Source organism: Engystomops pustulosus, chromosome 2 (genome assembly GCF_040894005.1).
Source record: "Engystomops pustulosus chromosome 2, aEngPut4.maternal, whole genome shotgun sequence".
Classification (NCBI taxonomy): Eukaryota; Metazoa; Chordata; class Amphibia; order Anura; family Leptodactylidae; genus Engystomops; species Engystomops pustulosus.
This window is the reverse complement of record NC_092412.1, coordinates 66,469,284-66,492,611: the sequence shown is the minus strand read 5'-3', so window position 1 is coordinate 66,492,611 and position 23,328 is coordinate 66,469,284. Positions and strand designations below refer to the sequence as shown.

The window sequence follows — 23,328 nt, the reverse complement described above, 5'->3', positions numbered from 1 at the left end:
GTGCGGTGTCTGCAATGCAGTTGCTGCAGTCCAGTTACTGATGTGATTGATCTTAGTTGTTAGTCGGTTCTCCAGGAAATAACACATAGGGGGGGATTTATCCGTGTGTTTGGCTGGGTTTCTGAGCTTTTTTTTTTTCTTTTTGCTGTTTTGTCACTGTTGGTTTTTTTGCAGGCTTTTAAATGCGAAATTTGAGCAAAATGCATTCAAATTCACCAGGACTAATTTGACACTGAAATCACTGGGGATTGGGCCTCAAATGTCACATTAAAAACTTCAGGTGGCTTCATGTGGCCGATTCTGCAGGTTTTTCTATGACTTTTTGTGGAAAAACTTGCAATTGTCACTTGGGAATTGATACTTTATAGGCACAAAAGAAAGTTGCAAATTTTGCCACAAAACCAGTCATATTATAAATGGGAAGCCAAAAAGCACAGCAGCCAAGTGCAAAAAAGCAGTAAATAATCCCAAAATAGTGATAAATTCCCCCCATAATTGTTAAATGACACCTAGCTGCTTCAAGAAACACACAGGTGCATAACATTCAAAACTAATGCTTTTCCAGTCGGCACTGTTGGCATCATTTCATCAAACCTAGAAACAAAGTTGGTTTTGAGGGTAACACACAAATTCCATAATTTTTACCAAAATAAATTTGGTACATTTGTACAGTTAAATTTGGTTCTCTTATGCAGAAGCGGCATATAACATTCTATACCATATATCTTATATGTTTTTAACCCCTTAACAACACTCCCAATTGCAGGTGTTAACCCTTTGAATGCAGCCAGCAAAGCCTCCGGCTGTGCGTGGGTGTCACTGTATTGTCATTGATCATCGCTCCCATTGACGTCATTGTGGAGCAGCGATGCCAGCCTAGAGTCTTTATTGGACTCTAGCTCCTGTAAGACTCTGTTCACTGTAATGGAAAATAGTGCCCAAATGTCTGAAATGCCACTTTTTCAACATTTTGCAACACAATACAATATTTAATAAAAAGTAATCAAAAGCTCTGCATACCAAAGGTATTTGCATCAGAAGATTTTGAAACAAAGAATTTTTATTTTCATACTGAACTTTTACATTTGTAAATATATATTAAAACACAATAAAAACTGTATACATTTGCTATCCACAAGTTAATACTGACCCAAAGAATAAAGGAGATGTGTCATTTGGGGCACACATTGAAAGCCATAAAAACCAAGCCAACAGGAAGATGGAATGGAATATTAAGTATCGACACTAAGAACCTCTGTAACCTCCATAGTTTCAAGTGAGCAAACTTGATGGTAGTGTAAGGGCTTTCTTACTATCTGTTTTCCCAGAAGCCTCTATAAGGGAGAATCCTAAAGTTTATAAAAGGGTTCCCCTCAGGGTTTGGTGAGATAGTTTGTGGAGAGTAAGAAGAGTGGAGTGAGATTGTGTACTCAGAGACAGAGAGGAGACAGCCATCAGACCATTACTGTAGAGCTAAAGCAGTCCTATCAAGCCCATTTAAAGGGAATCCTGCTGTTGGGTCCATCTGTCTGCGTATGTGTCCATGGGCTAGTCATATCTACAATAATGGGCCTCCCCATACCATCAGCTGAGGACCATTATCAGCTGGGAGTGTCCAAGCTCCCGACATATGAAGGAGAGTTAACATCAGGCAGGAGAGCACCACCTAGACCACCCAGCTAAGCTTCAGATCAAGACCATTCCGTTTCCCAGCTATAACAGTGCCAGGGTGGGACTGTACTCTGGTGGACCCCTCCTGCTCTTAATGTTGTAGCTATAGGTGTTGCAGAGGCTTCAGTTGTGAATTCTGGGAAATATGCAAATAAGTTAACCAGGGTGGGTTTAGGATAACTAAGCCTCCATGTTACATTGAAAACCAGCTTACAAGACTTACAAAAAGCCATGATGTGGGATAATAGCAAAACTAGAGAGTCTATTCCAAATGGAATCAACTCCAAATTGTGTGCGCTGTTTCAGTGTTTTTGAATCCCATCAGCACAGTGTTTCTTACCTGATCTACGTCAATTGCTATTCACCTAGGGAAATTCACCAGTTACATACACTGTGCCGATAAGATGCAAAAATATCACAGTAGGCAGTCTGTTCCTTTTGGAAAATCCTTGTTGGCATTGCCTTATTCCATATGATATCACTCATATCATGTAACTGAAGCATGTTTTCCTAATCCAATCCTGGAAAGCATATTTGCATATTTCCTGTGAGTAGCTAAATGCCACTTCTGCTGAGTTTTTACTGACTAACCTTCTAGATTATAAATTTAACTCTTAGGATGTATAGTGTTATTATTTCCAGAGTATCTGCACCAAAAAGAGGTGACATGGGGGGCAGGGATGTCATTAATTATTATTATTGTTGTCACCTTTTTTATTTTAGTTTTGATTAATTGGTATGTTGGGGTGTAATTTGTCTTACAGTTTTAGTGAACATGATCTAGCTGGAGCATTGGGACCTATTCTCTGAACACATTGGGGGAGATGTATCAATCTGTCTATGCCAGAAAATGGGAGTAATTTGCACCTGAAATGCCACCCACCACATCCTTAGATCATTTTTAGGTTGTTTTCTAGCCTGTGCACAAGAAATTTCAATATTGTGGTGCAACAAACTAGAGCTACTAATAGGAGGTACAAAAAACAACTCGCCAGTCTTATACTGCACCAGATTTATCATCCAGCATCAGACAAAGGGATTAATCTGGTCTAGTTACTGTACAGATGGTGAGTCGCCCCACATAATCAATTCCCCGGTACACTAGTCCAGCACTGGTCCATGGCAATTGGTATATGGTGGTTATGAAAGACACCTTTCTTACTGGACAGTAAGAATCTACCATGTCAATTTTGCAAAGGTACCTGATGATGTTCTTGTGATTCTTTAATTCTACCACCCTAGATTGTGCTTTGACATCGCTCCTTTATTCTGGTTCGGAATGCATTCAATAGGGCAGATTAATCAGAAAATTAGTATACAAGCCCTGAAATAGCACTTCAAATTGCTGGTGACTATTATTGTGAGTATTTACCTGACTAACACCAACACTGGGTGCTGAAGTGGGCTATTCCTGGCCCACTCCTGCGCACCACCTATAATCTGCATCTGGAACTAGTGTAGAATTGCTTTAGCAGCGCAGCCAACCGTCTTAACTATCTGGAGATAGTGTTTCCTGCCCAAATACAGCCTGAGAAAGAGCAAGAATGGTAAAGGGGTAAGGGAAGATTTTTATATTTTTATATTTTCACTGTGGTTAGATCGGTTCTGGTTTTCATAAAAAAAAAAAAAGAATGAGAACTATGGGGGTTATTTATTATACGCCAGCCCTCGTGCGCTGGCGTATAATAGCCCCGTGGCTGCATTATGGCAGCGCGATACATCAAGAGGCTCCGGCCTCTTGATGTATCGGGCAGGGTCCTATGCAGAGTTTATTCTATGCCAGGCCCTACCCTACCTTATCACAAATCACGCCTCCCTCTTCACACCCCACAGAGCTAAATAATCGCAAGTGTTAGCAATAAGCTAGCATTTGTGATTATATCAGGGCTTCTACACAGGGGCCCTGATAAATATGCCCCTATGAGACTATCAAACACCACATTGTGGCACATGTTTTATAAGTCCAGCTTTGTCCGTCTGTTTTTTGGGACTTCTCTTGGCTTTTGGAGCGTTTGGTCTTTAGTGAATTTGCAACTTTTTTAAACAAAAGTCGCAAAAAGTCTCCAAATATCGCAATCAGTTTCAAGCTAATTTCTACGTCTGGTCAGGGGCAGCCACAGATTTGCGTCAAAATTTACAACTTCAGGAAACACTGCAGAAAACTAGACAATGGCGAACTTTGAAAGGAGACTGTTTAAGGTGCAAAAAAAGTTGCAAATAAGCACAAGCACCATGAAAAGTCTCAAAAACTAAAGAAAAAAGCAATCCAAAAGTTTGATACATGTGCCTCACTGTGTATCTTATCTAAGTAAGGCACTGAACACTTAGTATCAGGTGACATTGTAACTCCTTCAGAAAATATTTTGAACATTTCTCTCATAGGGAAATAACATTTTTGTGAAGTGCTGTATAATCTTTTTCCATTTGCATCAATTAGAAAGAATTGTGCCATCCTTAGCTTTAATACAATATATATATTCCATTTTCAGTGCAGAAAAGGCACTTGTCTTTATGGTCACAAAGAAAATAATCATTGGAGGTCTTTCTCCATGTATTATGCACATTTTACCCCGCAAACTGTGAGCAGATGAATCAACTATTTGCATATATTTAGCACGGGCTGTCAGAATGGATCCCTTTATCACAATAATGTGTGTGGAGTAATATCAGGCAATTAACATAATATATATTAGTGGGTAGACTTTAATATGTCTCCATGCCCGTAGCCTGTATTATCATAGTAGTCTGTATCAATTAATATTAATTCTCAATTAATTTTATATGTTTTTAATATAATATGCCTTCAGCTTCGGACAGTGCTCTATAGAATAGTGGAATAGTTATTATCATCTCATATTGCTATATAAACTCACATTTTTCAGGTATGACAAAAATGGCATTAATAATTTATTCTGTATTACTTTGAATAACCAACTGAGAAAGAATCTGGGTTTTGTATCATCCACATAATCCCCCTAGAGAGAGATATGCAGCTCCTGAGGATCAAGGGTTAAAAGCGGTGGAGTCACCCACCCCAAGCGTCCTTAACGAAGGAGAATTCTCTGATTAATAATGAATTAGTACAAATTGGCTGGAGCTGGCTGCGTGCTCGATGCTAATCTGTGTAAATAGGGGAGACAGCGCTAGCTAGCTGTGTACAGTCGCCCAGTACCAGTTATTCCCTTGGGGCTGATGGGGAGGGAAGAGGCATTATTTATATAGCGACAATGTCCTTATTAAATTTCTATTGCTTAGGAATGGCATGTCCTTCCCTCTTCCTGTCTAATTTTGAAAAGCGGAATAATAAGGTAATGTTGGAAACAAAACATTTATCACTATTTACTTTTGCTCTAAAGAGATTTATCAGAATATGCCAAATTACACATTCACACTGTGAATACTAGTCAAGGAGGAAAATGTTTTCAGTGCATACAAATAACATGTGGTTATAGAACTTTATTACAAAAAGGTTTAGCAGAATACAAATTTTAGATATTTTCCGTAGATATAGCTGAATGTTTCCCTAATACAGGTCGGGGGCATTTCTATAATGTCAAAATGTTAAAAAGTGCATCCTTTTCAAGGGCAACCCAGTTAGGGTCCCCACTAGGAATTTTGTGGGCCCCTGCGTGACACATCTTGTGGGCCCCTACTCACCCAATTATTTTCCAATACTAATACTACAACACCACATCAAATACATTAGTTTTAGACTATCACAGGCCCCAAGCTAATAAAAAGATTGTGGCCTACCCAATGATTTTTTAAAATCTGATGTTTAAGGCATAAAAATATGTTTGCGTAACTTGGTAACTTGTTGCACAGAAACTGTGAAGGAATTACACATATTACATGGGGAAAATATCAAATTTAATCCTACTTTGATACGGTAATGGAAACAAGCTTACTACATAGATACCGTACCAGAACTAAGCTTTTACAACCAAACAAAGATTAGTATATAGATATATTTCTAGAACCAAGCTTACTATATGGATACAGGAGCAGAATCAAGCTTATTGAGACAGACAGCCATAAAATGCTCCAGATTTATCACAGTGTCTGAATGATAAATCTGGCAAAGTATAAGACTATATCCATCTAGCTCTTCCTCATTGCAGAAAATAACACAGAGTCACAGCACAAGGGAGTTGGTGCATATTTGTGAGCTTATGGGTAATATTAGTACTTACTTTAAATCTGGTGACACAAACATGACATATTTGATTGTAGGAGCTCTCTTTCATTTTCTTCTTCTACCTGGCTCAGCTTCTTCCAGCCACAACTTGTCTCTGCAAATTTAGCAACACAAACATTCTTAGATTCATCTCTTTGCCATCATCTACTTTACCTTTTTTTACGCAACGCTAAAACTGTTGCTCCCCTTGAGATCACTATCTGCCACTATTAGCCAACATAGTAATGGCACCTCCACAGTAGTCAATATAGTAACGTTTCCCGCTTTGTGAAGGTAATCACCCGTGCAGACGGTTGTAAAAATGAGATTGTGCCCCTGCACAGGATCCGTCTAACAGGCTGTAGGATTACTGTGGCCTGTGAGATGTAGAGGCAGAGCAGAAAGCCATCTTTTCCCTGGCTTTGTACACTGTGGGGCGTATCCGGATCGCAGATGAGTGATGTCATTGCGCCGCATGCACCAGTGGATGGTCTGTATGCAACTGTATGTTCTGCCATGGTAACGATGTGTATGGTGACACTTGTACAATTGATCAGTGGGGGGGGGGATTTGACTTCAGGGTCCTTTTCTGGCTGGGCCCATGACTGGAGTCCCAATAATCCATCCCTGATGGCTGTCCTATTCCGAGTGAACAGAACTTCAGTGATCAGATTGGTATCCCCTAATCTGTGGATAACAAAGGGGGATAACAATCAAAGTTGATGCAATCCCTCTGATCTGATATACATATATATATATATATATATATATATATATATATATATATATATATATATATATATATATATATATAAAATTCAAGAAAATAGCAGCACAGTCACTTTGAAAAAATTGAACTATGGGTGCTATCCTGCACTCTCCCCATGCAGAGTCCACGAAGTATAAAGATGAAAAAACGGCAGCGCTCCATATAGTGAAAACAAATGTAGTTTTTATTCCACCTCGTGCGACGTTTCGGCTGTTTCCCAGCCTTTGTCAAGCCAATTGTGTCATGTTATACAGAGATATTTATAGTCACATAGTGATGACATCATAATATTAGTAAACAAACATAAGTGATCAGCATATACATATAATACAGTGCATATTCTGTTGTGATCCAATGTATAAGTACAACATATAAATTCACCTTAGTGCAGCGGTATTGCTCATAACCGATCGTATAATCATTACATAAAAATTACAGATAGTATCAGGAAAGTGCTCTAATGGTTCACCTGTATAGGTACCTCCTACTGGTGTAGTCAAACACATGGACGCTGTTCGCGTCTATAAGGCGCTACTGCGCATGTCTGTGAAAAGTCAAGGAGAGCAGATGCTGTAATGCGCATGTCGCACATGCGCACAAGCATAGTGGCATAAGGAGACGCCATCTTGGAAAAGGGTATGTGCCAACACAGCCAATAGTTCTCATAAAGCATAGAAAAAGCCTGACTGGCATAGAATAAACAGTTTATTCTATGCCAGTCAGGCTTTTTCTATGCTTTATGAGAACTATTGGCTGTGTTGGCACATACCCTTTTCCAAGATGGCGTCTCCTTATGCCACTATGCTTGTGCGCATGTGCGACATGCGCATTACAGCATCTGCTCTCCTTGACTTTTCACAGACATGCGCAGTAGCGCCTTATAGACGCGAACAGCGTCCATGTGTTTGACTACACCAGTAGGAGGTACCTATACAGGTGAACCATTAGAGCACTTTCCTGATACTATCTGTAATTTTTATGTAATGATTATACGATCGGTTATGAGCAATACCGCTGCACTAAGGTGAATTTATATGTTGTACTTATACATTGGATCACAACAGAATATGCACTGTATTATATGTATATGCTGATCACTTATGTTTGTTTACTAATATTATGATGTCATCACTATGTGACTATAAATATCTCTGTATAACATGACACAATTGGCTTGACAAAGGCTGGGAAACAGCCGAAACGTCACACGAGGTGGAATAAAAACTACATTTGTTTTCACTATATGGAGTGCTGCCGTTTTTTCATCTTTATATATATATATATATAAAATTCAGCATACTAGCCTAGAAGAGCACTGAAAAGCTATGAGGTTATTGCTGTAGTCAAACACCAATGTGTGTCACAGAATAGAAAATCTTAGAACACAGAGAAATCATGTTCACACATTGAACCCAGTATAAACATTCAATAACAACACCAATAAAAAACCACATGGGATGTGTGACACATAAGACACAGCAGAGGATAATTATTATCGTAAACTCAGATATGTATTGTTTAATAGTTGTTAGTTAAGAAAAGAAATTTTGCCACTACAACCTTTTATACTATTCAACAATATACAATTTTTTTTACTACTCTTTAGAAGGCACTCCGGACATTGGAGTAAATACTGCATGAACTGCTGCATTACAACAGAGGTGTGAAAGCATTGTAACTTCCATTCTATCTCTTGACCTAGAAATTAGAATAGAAATTAGGTTATAAGAGTTTCCCACCCAGTGCCAGGGTGAGAAAAAGTATATGTAACCCGCTTTGTCTCCCAGTTCCTGTGATGCTCCAATATTTCTGGTTTATGGCCTTTTTTGGCTGGAAATTCCGGGCACCATGGTTCTTAATTCAGCCAATGAGTGGTGGCCTCTGAACAGGTGACAACAAAGGAAGTGAAGCCCCTTAGAAAACGGTCTGAGGAGGCCACAAGTTTATCATAGGAATGAACTAAGAACTGACTTCATGTCTTCACATAAGTCACTGTGAGGAGGGGGAAGGTTTATCAAACACACTTTTCACCTCTTTGCCATTTCACTCCACTTTTCAGTGCCACTTTCAAGTGCTACCCCAGTTTTCCAGTAGTGCAGGAAGAAATATAAGGGCTGGTTGTGACTAATTTACAACTTTTACATTTTTTTTTTTAACTATTCCAGACTCAGGGGCCAAATGAAATGAAATGACAGGCAGAGTTGTCTGTAGGTTGTAGTTTAGATTTCATGGAGAATCTGAACCAGGAGAATTTGTGAAAATTGAATACATTTTCAAAGGAAAGAATGCTTTTTGTTTCTCCAGATGTGAGCAGTGGCAGTACACAACAATGCAATTGTTTTTGGAAATACATGCAAAAGAGATATAATAAGGCTATGGTTGAAAAAGGAGGATTTGGTGGTGGTATTTAATGTCCATTTAGACTTATGTGATAACCAATGTCTTATTTTCTGAAGACATTTAATATCGAATTATTTCATTTGCAATGAATGGGTTAATGTTGTCATTAAATACTCTATTAAGTGCTTTACTGCTAGAAACACCTAAGGACAAATGCCTCATTAAACCAATTAGATTTCATTTGTAATTCTGTACTAGATCAGCTGTAGAATTACACAGAAACAGCTCTCAGCTACACATAGTTTGGGCAAATGCAATTGAATGTTTGACAAGAGGAGTATAAATCAGGTTTTACAAGGATTAATATATTAAATTAACAAGTAAGTCTATTTAAGACATATTTTCCAGCATGAGGCTGCGTTCACATGTTCCATTTGGATTGTGTATGAAAGTGCAATCCAGACGGAATGGCAAGGGGCTCGCCCAAATTGCATATGCAAAATTGCAGCAGACCGAGCAAAGTTAAAAAACTGGAAAAATGGAGTGTAAATATGAAAGGATACTAGTTGTACTTACAGAATGGTAAAACCTCAAATTCTGTAGTATATAATTATTTTTGATGGAAATAAAACATAGTCATATAATGTGTCCCCTATAGGTCATGCTAGTTAGTCATTCCTCTATTCTAAAAGTTATCTAACTAAAGAAATGGCTACGGTCACACCTAGTTTTTCCCTCCATTGAAACATTCAAATGCTTCCCAACGTATCATTACAACGGAGGGCAGCAGAGTATCCCGCTGTATTCATATAGCAGGAAACATCCCCAGCAGCATTTTTGTTGTCTGAGGCATAAATTGAAATGCCCCCCCCCCCCCACCTACCCCTGATCCCATATTTGGGAATTTTCAGACAAATTATTAAAAAGCATCTACAACCTGATTAAAAATGCTGAGAACATCACTAACAATTGAAGGCATCTACAAGCCTTAGGGCTTCACACTAGCCAAGTTCGGTCCATGGAAGGGTCCTGCTTCAATGACCATACCCACTTCTTGGGATGGGACTCAGAGCACCATAAACGATATATATGATATGATGATATATAATGCATTGGGGTCGAGCAGAACTGACACACTCATTGCCTATCCCTTCACATTGTGGCTTAATAATAAAAATTCCTTTATTTATATATATCTCACACAGATTCCGTAGCGCTGCACATAGCTTGCCAAATCGGTCAGAAACAGGTCTTCAGAATGGCAGGAGACCCAACTCTGAGAAGAACTGGATACCTGGTCACTGTTTCCTGGCCTGTGTCCAAGTTTTGCCTTACATTACAATTATATTAGTAGATATGTATTCGGCAGCAATGTTAATGTTAAAGAAGACCTGTCAGGTTCTCATTCTAAGCTGTTCATACTAAAGCAAGCAGCTCCCTAGCCCTCCCCAAGTTATAGCAGTGTTAAATCTGTAGTTTTATTGGAACTTACCGTAAAGCTAGTACGTAATGGTACGATCATCGGACCTAGCTTACAGCGGTCAGCATATTCATGAGGGGGCGGTCCTAGGCGCTCCCCTATTTTCAGCTTCTCTCCGGGGGCGCTACTCCCACACCATAAGCCGGCAGTGGGCACCCAGGCCATCACCCCAGCATGAAGTTCACCAGACAGGACTTAAAGAATCTTCCTACAGAATCTTCCTACAATGATCCTCCTTTCAACTGCGTTGGTGTCTTAGGGAGGCAATAAATAGGTGGCTTTTGGTTAAAGTTTTGGCATTCAGGCTCTAAAAGGTTCACCATCATTTACTAGCTTTTTGGTATGTTGTTTAGTATGAGGACCTGACAGGTCCTCTTTGACATTAACATTGCTGCTGAATACATTTCTACTAATATAATTGTAATGTAAGGCAAAACTTTTCTTGTATATAATTTCTAGCCTGACAGGTTCTCTTTAATTATACTTCTTCAGTTCTCCATTAGATTAGCTATTTGTTATTTATATAGTGCCATCATATTCAAGTAGCGCTTTAGAATTGCATATAGTTTTTAAACAGATGTTTGGTTGAGAAATATAAAACTAATAATACATATTAACCTCTTAATGAAGTGTAACGTATTACTATGTCACGTGTCGGGTGCAGGTGTTTGGAAAGATTTCACAGATGTTAACCCTTCGATTGTCACTGCCGCTGGGCGCCCCCATGTTGTCATGTCCCCCCCCCCCCCCCCCCCGTTCCCTTGAACTAATATTAATATAAATAAACAGTGAAAATCATAAACATGCTAGGTGCCCCAAAATGTCCACTCTATCAAAATATAATAATGTTTTTTTCCGGATATTTAACCCCGTAGCGGAAAATAGCAGCAAAATTTGAAAATGCCTCTTTTTTGGTATTTTGCAAAAAGAAATAAAAAATTATCAAAAGGTTGTACAGACCTCAAAAAGGCAGCACTGAAAAGTCACAAACAATGATACCACCCACAGCTCCGTACACTGAAGTATGAAAAAGTTATTAGTGCCAGAACATGGCAAAATGAACAATTTTTTGTACAGGAGGTTTTAATTTTTGTAAATGTTTGAAAACATTATAAAATCTACTGTATATAAACTTGATTGCATCGACCCAAAGAATAAAGTAGACATGTAATTTGGGATGCACAGTGAAAGTTATAAAATCCAAGCCCACAAGAAAACGCTGCAAATGCATTTTTTCACCAATTTCACTAGATTTGGAATTTTTTTCCTGCTTCCCAGTACACGGCATCAAATCTTACGTACCATCACTATGAAGTGAAATTTGTTACACACAAAACAAGCCCTCACGCAGCTTTACATGCAAGTGAAAAATGAAAAGCAAAAACAAAAAACGGCCTGTTTGTTAAGGGATTAATAGATCATATATATTTGGGATAACCAAATAATTTCATAAAAATAAACATTGAGAATGTATTGTTAAAACAGCTGCAATATAAACTGTCTTGCCGCTTTTGGTTAAGATTTTCTCTTATGTGGTGTGTAATATAGATTTAGCAATGTTTTAATGCCCCCTGCTGGCAAAAGTAAGACAATTTAGCTTTATCAAAGTCTCTTCAAGCTGTTAAAACAATAAAAACATGCAGGCAAGTGCCATTAGTCAGCCTCAATTTAACCCATATCCCTGTTAAATATATTTGTATGTATTTGGTTAAAAACATCATTATGGGTCCATGAAAGTGCCAGTAATATGAGATGGAAATAGGAAGTGTCACAGTGCCACAATGGGAAACCATTCTATTTAAGAAGTTATTTACAATCGTAGATCGTGTAGCACCCTTATGTTTTCTTGTTTTGTTTTTTCTTGGGGAGGGGGTGGGTTATAATTTTTACCCAAATGTGATTTAAAAAATTGTGATTCACATATGTTTAAATTATGAACCCTCACAAGCTTAGAAAAACATAGTTTAGATCAATACAGCCCTTACCTCTAAAAGTGTAAGCTTTTGCAGGTCAAAGGAAATCTAAATCAAAATGTAAGTTGGTAAGCTGCTTGATGAGGGGGATTATGATTTAGGTACTGTTCTTATATTTCTATATAGGGGTGGCACCACAAGATCCCTTTCGGCCTCTAGCTTCACAAGCTATTACACGCCTTTATAGCACTTCTTACACGTGCTACCATCCCCAGCACAGCCTCCTCCTGCCAATGTCACTTCTCTTTGGCTTCCAACTCTCATGCCTTTGCATTGGCTCTCTCCTGATTGAGTGAGAGTTGGAAGTAGAGGAGTGACATGGACAGGAGCAGGCTCTGCTGAGGGAGCGGTGGGTGCGTAATAAGTGCTCCAGATATATGCAACAAATATGTCAAGACAGGACCAGGAAGAACATACCAATTGGAACCCAGTAAGCAAAGTCAAATAAATAATAAAATTGTATAAACATAAAGAGGGATACTAATCAGGGCCTCTGCGCCGGGTCAGTAGAGTAGAAGCCCTGAAATTATCGCAAATGCTAGCTTATTGTTAGCACTTGCCATTACTTTCCCCAATCCGCCACCTTCATGGCAGTGGAATGTGAAGGCGCGTAAAGGGGGGGCAGGGGCAGGTGAGTGGTGGGCATGGCCAGTGGGGAGTGGGCTGGTGCAGGGCGTTACTGTCCCCACATGTGAAAAGTCGCCGGCTGCGTTTATTTCGCCGCCATGTAGGGCATAGAGAAAAGTGCTGTGCAGGACCCCGCCGGATACATCAGGAGGCCAAAGCATCTGGTTGCGCCAGAGCAGCGGCCGCGTATCACGGGAGCGGCATATGATAAATAAGTCCAAAGATGCAAATGATGTATTATCCAGCCTCAGCCACGGTGGTAATTCTGGCTAATATTACCTAGGTCTATACTGTCAAACTTTTAGTAAATTTTATTAACTACTTTCTTAATACAGAAATCTATAATATATTATCAATATTGGATAAAAGAATCTGCATTACTAAGTCATTTATTAGCTTTATAGGTAGATAAAGTTTTTTTCTAAAGCTAAAAAGTCCAATAGATCAGTGATAAGAAGCTTTATTTGACAGTAATCAAAAAATGTTTACTATGTGTAATAAGGGCTTGTACAGGAGGCGGAGCTAGTTATACTAAGTTATGTCTCTGACCTTTGGGACAAATGCTCCCTGAGATAATGCAGTTGGTGTAGACAGGATCAAAGTCTATGTACAAGCCTGAGTAAAGTAATTCAGAGAGAGACGCTGCAAATCCCCCACGTGGATGACCGACATCTCTTCTCCTGAACTAAGCAACATGTACAACATCCTCCACAGGTAATCTGATGACCTGTACTATCTCAGGATGGGGAAGCGACTTATAGTAGCTTTCGGCCTCTGGGCCATAGGTGGTCCACTTGGATTACACCATATATATTTGGGACGGGACAGCCATGCCTTGCTGCTGATGCTTACTTTAGGAGGTTTTGGAATGGCCTGGATGTGGGACTTCTGGAAGATTCCAGGACTTGTATCTCAAATAAATAAACAGAGTAAAAAAGCTGAAAAAATGAAAGAAGGAACACCCTCTGCAAGCTCTTTTCGTTTCTTGGTGCAGGTGACTACTGGCATATATTTTGGTCTAGTGGCAGCTATTGGACTATCTTCCCTCACCAGTTACTATGTGGTGGCTCTGCCTCTAGCTGTTGGCTTGGGGGTCCATCTTGTGGCGACTGTAGGTGAGCAGACTTCAAATCTGAAGAACACACTAGTGGCTGCGTTCCTGACATCACCAATATTTTATGGCCGAGCAGTCTCTATGATCCCAATCAGCCTTGCTGCAAGCATCACCTCTCAACAACACCGACAATATCGACGGCAGAGAAAAGATGAAAATCTCAGCTTACGTCTGTACCGTATTGGCTTAGCCTACCTGGCTTTCACCGGCCCACTGTCTTACAGTGCTCTCATAAATACAAGCCGCACGGTCAGCTATGTGGCTGGATGCATTGGCTCTCTGCTTGATTGGCTGAGCTTTTTCCCAAGTCTAAGTGCAATAGTGGAAAGAATTCTCCTACTGCCTTACAGAGTTTGGGGACTTTTCACAGGAGGAGGTTTCCATGATCATTACTTCAAAGAATGGGAAAAAATCTATGAGTTTGTGTCCAGTTTCCAGAATGAAAAGGAAGAGATGGCATGTAAGGTAAGAAAAGAATATATAGAACTTCTATTATATCATTATTCATTGAAAATTCATTATAATTTACACAGTGCAACAGTGGAGCGGGGCCCAAAGCCACAGGTAGGCAAACACACTTCAGGGTCTTCTCACAATGGCCCAATGGCCAGGAGAAGTGCTGCTCCCCACAGACACAGCACACATTAGCATCAGCCTTTTTACTCAAGGCAGTGGCGTAACTAGGAATGAGTGGGCTCCATACCAAAGTTTTGGCTGGGGCCCCCTCCAACCATAGGTCCTAAATTTTACATAGGGGTTTCCATTATCTTTTTCTATTATGAAGGAGATTAACAGAGACTGGCAGTAGATAAAGCTCTGCAGGAGGTTTGCTTCTACTGTATTAATAGCTGTAATAATAATGCTGGCGGCTACACGTTTCTCTGTTATAAGTAATGGTAGAAGTTATGGCGCTGGGGGAGGAACTTCTATTTACTGCCGCTCTCTGTTATTCTCCATAATGGAAGAAGATAAAGGAAACCAATCATGGCCGCTCCTGCTCAGTACCAGTATATGGGCCATGTCTCCTCGTCACTAACTAGTCAGGAGGTTTAACCCTTACACTGCTGAGCCACTAGCTGCAAGAAAGCAGGTTGAGGGTTAAATCTCTGGACTCCTTGCTTCATTTTACTAAAGTTACTTATAAGCAGGAACAGGAGCAGCAGAACCTTTCACACCAGCTGCTGCAGAACCCCCCAATACACGCACCAGCTGCTACAAAACTTCCAATACATGCGCCATTCGGCGCAAACCCCCCAATACATGTGCCAACTACCGCAGAACCCCCCAATACACGAGCCAACTACCGCAGAACCCCCCAATACACGAGCCAACCACTGCAGAACCTCCCAATACACAAGCCAACTACCGCAGAACCCCCCAATACACGAGCCAACTGCCGCAGAACCCCCCAATACACAAGCCAACTACCGCAGAACTCCCAATACACAAGCCAACTGCTGCAGAACCCCCCAATACATGAGCCAACTGCCGCAGAACCTCCCAATACACAAGCCAGCTGCCGCAGAACCTCCCAATACACGAGCCAGCTGCTGCAAAACCTCCCAATACAAGCGCCAGCTGCTGCAGAACCTCCCAATACAAGTGCCAGCTGCTGCAGAACCTCCCAATACAAGGGCCAGCTGCTGCAGAACCTCCCAATACAAGGGCCAGCTGCTGCAGAACCTCCCAATACAAGTGCCAGCTGCTGCAGAACCTCCCAATACAAGGGCCAGCTGCTGCAGAACCTCCCAATACAAGGGCCAGCTGCTGCAGAACCTCCCAATACAAGCGCCAGATGCTGCAGAACCTCCCAATACACGAGCCAACTGCCGCAGAACCCCCAATACACGAGCCAACTGCCGCAGAACCCCCCAATACACGAGCCAACTACCGCAGAACCCACAATACACGAGCAAACTACCGCAGAACCCCCCAATACACAAGCCAGCTGCCGCAGAACCTCCCAATACAAGCACCAGCTGCTGAAGAACCTCCCAATAAAAGCACCAGCTGCTGCAGAACCTCCCAATACAAGCACCAGCTGCTGCAGAACCTCCCAATACAAGCGCCAGATGCTGCAGAACCTCCCAATACACACACAAGCCAACTACTGCAGAGCCCCCCAATCCATGAGCCAGCTGCTGCAGAACCACTGCACCACATTTATTACTGACCGCGTCACATTTATTACTGACCGCGTCACATTTATTACTGACCGCGTCACATTTATTACTGACTGCACCACATTTATTACTGACTGCACCACATTTATTACTGACTGCTTCACATTTATTACTGACCGCGTCACATTTATTACTGACTCCTCCACATTTATTACTGACTGTACCACATTTATTACTGACTGTACCACATTTATTACTTACTGCACCACATTTATTACTGACAGCTCCACATTTATTACTGACTGCACCACATTCATTACTGACTGCACCACATTTATTACTTACTGCACCACATTTATTTACTGACTGCTCCACATTTATTACTGACTGCACTACATTTATTACTGACTGCACTACATTTATTACTGACAGCACCACATTTATTACTGACTGCACCACATTTATTACTTACTGCACCACATTTATTACTGACTGCTCCACATTTATTACTGACTACATCACATTTATTACTGACTGCTCCACATTTATTACTGACTGCATCACATTTATTACTGACCGCTCCACATTTATTACTGACTGCGTCACATTTATTACTGACTGCTCCACATTTATTACTGACTGAACCACATTTATTACTGACTGTATCACATTTATTTACTGACTGCTCCACATTTATTACTGACTGCACCACATTTATTACTTACTGCACCACATTTATTACTTACTGCACCACATTTATTACTGACTGCACCACATTTATTACTTACTGCACCACATTTATTACTGACTGCTCCACATTTATTACTGACTGCACCACATTCATTACTGACTGCACCACATTTATTACTTACTGCACCACATTTATTACTGACTGCTCCACATTTATTACTGACTGAACCACATTTATTACTGACTGCATCACATTTATTTACTGACTGCTCCACATTTATTACTGACTGAACCACATTTATTACTGACTGCATCACATTTATTTACTGACTGCTCCACATTTATTACTGACTGCACTACATTTATTACTGACTGCACCACATTTATTACTGACTGCATCACATTTATTACTGACTGCTCCACATTTATTACTGACTGCTCCACATTTATTACTGACTGCATCACATTTATTACTAACTGCATCACATTTATCACTGACTGCACCACATTTATCATTGATTGCACCACATTTATTACTGACTGCATCACATTTATTACTGACTGCATCACATTTATTACTGACTGCTCCACATTTATTACTGACTGCCACACATTTATTACTGACTGCCACACATTTATTACTGACTGCCCCACATTTATTACTGACTGCCCCACATTTATTACTGACTGCATCACATTTATTACTGACTGCTCCATAATTTTGTCCTGGGTCCTGGATACACATGTCAGCTGCTGCAGAACCTCATATTAATGCAGAAATGCAGTGGTGGGGTAAGATAAGTGGGGATGATGCAGAGGGGTCTGTATGTGGTTAAGGGACACACTAGGAGAGGTGAGGAGAGCTTCTTAGCTGCTCCTGCACACAGGGGACACTAAGGGGTTAAGGCAGAGTGTGAGGAGACACTGGGGGGAGGGAGGACTTATCTCTGGCTGATTAGGGTCTGCTATGGAGGAGGCTGCTGCTTCTCTGCAGGTGCTGGATGTTCTCCCTCTTCTCTATATGAAGCTTCCCACGCTGCTGACATGCAGAGCGGGGATTGGCTGCAGGCTGGCAGGCTCCTCCCCTCCCTCTCTCCCTCCTGATAGCTTGCATGGAGCTTGCTACAAGGAGCAAGAGAATTGGTGCCCGCCCCTAAATACAGCCCTGCACTCAGCGGTACCGCTGAGGTGCCTATTAAATGGAGGGGCGTAACTACAGCCAGGGGGAAAGAGGCCCGGGACACACAGCCAAGTACGGGCCCATGACCCTGCCGGGCCCCGTAGCAACTGCCATGTCTGCTACGGCTGTAGTTACGCCCCTGACTCAAGGTGATGCAGAGATAGGTGGAGGATTGAATACTATAACGACTGTTCTTCCTCCATTTACAACTGCACTTATTCATCAGCACTTCCATGTTTCCCATAATATTGCAGCTTTTATGATGAATCAAAGATGCAACTTACCACCCAATGATTGTTAGCTTCTTTTTTTTGGCAGCACATTTTCAGGAGTTTTCCAATCTGTGCCTGTCCATTGAAGACAGAACAATTTTATGTAATGCTTGCATCAGCAACACAGCAATTTGAGCAATAACTTATTGCTAAGTGAATCGGTCGCCAGAAATTTAATTTTAAGCTTGTAACAGGTTCCAATAGCCTATACTGTGCTGATTTTAAAAAAGGCCTTTGTCAGCATTCTGAATCATATCAGTACTCTATGAAACTTTATTTTACATTACCTGGCTCCCTGCCAGAAGCATGTGGCGAGTCCCGGGGGAAGGGGATAAATTTGTAGCTGCGGCAGTCTTTGTGCCTGTGTCAGTCTCCTCTCCTCCATACTCATCAGGCTTCCTTCCCACTTCCTGTCTCGTGCATTGAGCATGCAGGGAAGGGTGTGGAAGAGAGGAAGTATCCAGAAGGAGACTGAGACACAGGCACAAAGGCTGTTGCAGCTGTTTCCCCCCTAAAAGACTCACCACACGCTGCTGGCAGGAAGACAGGTAATGTAAAATAAAGTTTTAAAAAGAAATGTTTCATAATGCTGACAAAGGCATTTCCTAAAACCAGCAAAGCATAGGCCATTGTAACCAGTAACCAGACATTCCTGGTGACAGGTTCGCTTTAATGCACTCTGCTCTGTCACAACTTTCAACCATATGGACATCCTGAGGACACCACTTCCATTAGAAGAAGAAATGGAAATTTTGATTATCATTGTCAATTCTTGTCAGGTCCCCCACAGAGCGGATGATGGAAAAAGAAAAACTATGTTGAGGGCATGATATAGGACGATAGCATAAAGAGTGAGAAAATGTATTTGCATATTCCTATACTCAGAACCGCTGGTGGAGCATACATGGCCTTTAAAATTTTAACTCCTCTAACTGACCAGCAAGGGCAATCTCGGCAAGGAGTTTCTTCCCTTTTCCAAAGATATGTTCATAATATGTACAAATCCATAATATTTAAAACGGGTGTCCACTTTCAGCAAATAATTGATATGGTTTGGAATGAGAAGTATATACTCGTACTTTCTGTATCCATTCCTCACAGATTTGTAGATCTCTGTTTTCTGTCATTCTGTATAAAACTTCTGTTTACTTCCAGTGGTCCTGGTCATGTGATGTCACACAGGGTCAGATTAAGGTTGGTGGGGGCCCTTGGGAGCAAAATCTGGTGGGGGTCTCCATTGAATGTAGTCCACACAGGGAACAGCAATCACTATTTACAGCCCCCAAGCAATAACTATACACTTCTCCAGTAATCATTGTATACAGCCCCCAGTAATAACTATATACAGTCTCCCCAGCAATCACTGTATACGGCCCCTCCTCCCCCAGTAATTACTGTATATAGCCCCCCACCAATAAATATATACAACCCCCAGTAATCACTATAGACAGCCCCCAGTAATCACTATATACAGCTCCCCCAGCAATCACTATGTACAGCTCCTCCAACAATCACTATATACAGCTCCTCCAACAATCACTATATACAGCTCCCAGTAATCACTATATACAGCCCCCCGGTAATCACTATATACAGCTACCAGTAATCACTATATACAGCTCCCCCAGCAATCATTATATACAGCCCCCCCAGTAATCACTATATACAGCTCCGTCAGCAATCACAATATACAGCCCCCCAGTAATCACTATAGACAGCTACCAGTAATCACTATATACAGCTGCCAGTAATCACTATATACAGCTCCCCCAGCAATCACTATATACAGCCCCACAGCAATCACTTTACACAGCCCCCCAGCAATCATTATATACAGCCCCCAGCAATCATTATATACAGCCCCCCAGCAATCACTGTATACAGCTCCCCCAGCAATCACTGTATACAGCTCCCCCAGCAATCACTTTATACAGCTCCCCCAGCAATCACTATATACAGCGCCCCAGCAATCACTATATATAGCGCCCCAGCAATCAATATATACAGCCCCCCAGTAATCACTATATACAGCTCCTCCAGCAATCACTATATACAGCCCCCAGTAATCACTGTATACAGCCCTTCAGTAATTACTATATATATAGCTACCCTTGAAATCATAATATACGGCTCCCAGTAATCACTATATACAGCCCTCAGTTATCACTGTATACAGCCCCTTTATAATAACTATATCCATACCGCTATAACTATATACAGCACCCCATAATAACTATATAACCCCCCCCCCATAATAACTATTTACAGTCCTAGGTAAAATAATAAAATTGTACTCACCTTCCTTGGCGGCCAGACAGATTCAAATATACTGTGGGCATTCCGGTGAGTCATGCGACCGCCTGAATCGCCCACAATTGGTGGGGGCCTCTTTAAGGGCAAAGTGGTGGGGCCCTGGTGCGCACGCTTATGGTCTAGTCCTGGGTACAGAGCTCTGATAACTCTCTGAGATACAGCGAGCCGTGCACCTGTGTGACATTACATGACCATAGACACAATTCTAACTATTGGAAGTAAACCATGAAGCTTTTTATACACTCACCGGCCACTTTATTAGGTACACCTGTCCAACTGCTCGTTAACACTTCATTTCTAATCAGCCAATCACATGGCGGCAACTCAGTGCATTTAGGCATGTAGACATGGTCAAGACAATCTCCTGCAGTTCAAATCGAGCATCAGTATGGGGAAGAAAGGTGATTTGAGTGCCTTTGAACGTGGCATGGTTGTTGGTGCCAGAAGGGCTGGTCTGAGTATTTCAGAAACTGCTGATCTACTGGGATTTTCACGCACAACAATCTCTAGGGTTTACAGAGAATGGTTTGAAAAAGAAAAAACATCCAGTGAGCGGCAGTTCTGTGGGCAGAAATGCCTTGTTGATGCCAGAGGTCAGAGGAGAATGGGCAGACTGGTTCGAGCTGATAGAAAGGCAACAGTGACTCAAATCGCCACCCGTTACAACCAAGGTAGGCAGAAGAGCATCTCTGAATGCACAGTACGTCGAACTTTGAGGCAGATGGGCTACAGCAGCAGAAGACCACACCGGGTGCCACTCCTTTCAGCTAACAACAGGAAACTGAGGCTACAATTTGCACAAGCTCATTGAAATTGGACAGTAGAAGATTGGAAAAACGTTGCCTGGTCTGATGAGTCTCGATTTCTGCTGCGACATTCGGATGGTAGGGTCAGAATTTGGCGTCAACAACATGAAAGCATGGATCCATCCTGCCTTGTATCAACGGTTCAGGCTGGTGGTGGTGGTGTCATGGTGTGGGGAATATTTTCTTGGCACTCTTTGGGCCCCTTGGTATCAATTGAGCATCGTTGCAACGTCACAGCCTACCTGAGTATTGTTGCTGTCCATGTCCATCCCTTTATGACCACATCTGATGGCTACTTTCAGCAGGATAATGCGCCATGTCATAAAGCTGGAATCATCTCAGACTAGTTTCTTGAACATGACAATAGGTTCACTGTACTCAAATGGCCTCCACAGTCACCAGATCTCAATCCAATAGAGCATCTTTGGGATGTGGTGGAACTGGAGATCCGCATCATGGATGTGCATCCAACAAATCTGCGGCAACTGTGTGATGCCATCATGTCAATATGGACCAAAATCTCTGAGGAATGCTTCCAGCACCTTGTTGAATCTATGCCACGAAGAATTGAGGCAGTTCTGAAGGCAAAAGGGGGTCCAACCCGTTACTAGCATGGTGTACCTAATAAAGTGGCCGCTGAGTGTATAATGTCAGCAAGCAGATATCTAGAAAACAGTTAAGAATTGATACAGAGAGTATATTGGAAAATATGGTTACATAAAACCATATAAATTATTTGCTGAAAGTGAGCAACCAATTTAAATTTTAAATTATAATTCATGTTTATTTTAATCTTAGTACATATTATTTTAAGATTTCATTTTTGCCTTTCCTTCAGATTTTGGGAGTGAGCTCTGATGCCACCATAGACGAAATAAGTCGCCATTATCGAGACCTTGCAAAGATGTGGCACCCAGATCACAACAGACACCGCCTTAGGGAGGCTGAAAAGCATTTTATTGAGATACAGACGGCTTATGAGACTCTCACTCATCTTTGGAAAATGAAGAATCGTGGATAATAACAACTTTATTAAATGCCGTATCCCTTATAAGTTCTGTATTTCCTCAAAATCATCCAATTCATAAAATGATGCATCAGGTATTTAACAATTTTATAGCTGGCTGTAACTTCCAATTTATTTGGGTTGTGTCTCTTTATGAAAATAAAAGGTTGCAGCCCACTTGACTATTATAAGCTCTCTCATATTAAAGGGGTATTCTCATTTGGCAATTGACATTGAATTTATTAATCTACCATATTACATACATTTCTTCAATTTAAAAAAATGTACCTGTGTAAAGATAATTTACCATAAATGTAGTCATATGGTCCTTTAGATACAAAATTGTTGTTCTTGGACACAACCACCTCCGCTGGAGTGATTGTACATAGAAACAAATTGTCTTTGCATATGGGGAGTTACCACAGCTGACCTGTGGTAATAAACACTAAATCCTGGTGATTTGCAGGCATCAATAACACATGTCTAGCCAATGCTACCAGAGTGCAGCAGTGGTTGTATCCAAGAACAACTATCTTGTTTCTATGGGACAACATGGAACATTTATGGGAATTTATCTTCACACAGGTAAATTATTTTTAATAACATGCACCGCGGCTGCGGACCCTTGGTAAATAAGCCCCAATGTCAATGTTGATCACAGAACGGAGCTTGAATAGTTTGCATTTATGATTCACAAAATTTTATGGACTTTCTAAAGTTGCCAAAGTTAGCTCCAAGATGGCCGCCTCAGGATACTACAAGTCCCATGATCCTACAATTCTCAGTA

At 41.1% G+C, this 23,328-nt stretch overlaps 1 protein-coding gene and 1 long non-coding RNA gene across 2 annotated transcripts in view; one reads left to right on the top strand and one right to left on the bottom strand.

The window, feature by feature from the left end:
- Positions 1-6,280, bottom strand: part of LOC140116526 (uncharacterized) — a 43,531-nt gene extending 37,251 nt beyond the window's left edge. Inside the window, exons 1-2 of the long non-coding RNA XR_011852792.1 lie at positions 6,151-6,280; positions 5,865-5,963 (exon numbers count right to left, since the gene is read on the bottom strand). This is a non-coding gene — a long non-coding RNA (uncharacterized lncRNA). The remainder of the gene's footprint in view (positions 1-5,864; positions 5,964-6,150) is intronic.
- A 7,339-nt stretch (positions 6,281-13,619) lies between these two features.
- DNAJC22 (DnaJ heat shock protein family (Hsp40) member C22) lies at positions 13,620-22,772 on the top strand. Its single transcript, XM_072133037.1, has 2 exons — positions 13,620-14,616; positions 22,374-22,772. Exons 1-2 carry the CDS (start codon positions 13,780-13,782, stop codon positions 22,554-22,556), a joined length of 1,020 nt encoding a protein of 339 aa, XP_071989138.1. The 5' UTR covers positions 13,620-13,779; the 3' UTR covers positions 22,557-22,772.
- The last annotated feature ends 556 nt before the right edge of the window (positions 22,773-23,328 follow it).

Bases quoted from the DNA above. Each gene is read 5' to 3' on its own strand.
- DNAJC22 (XM_072133037.1), top strand. From the start codon at position 13,780: ATGGGGAAGCGACTTATAGTAGCTTTCGGCCTCTGGGCCATAGGTGGT. The intron at 14,617-22,373 runs GTAAGAAAAGAA...CCTTTCCTTCAG, and splicing joins AGGAAGAGATGGCATGTAAG to ATTTTGGGAGTGAGCTCTGA.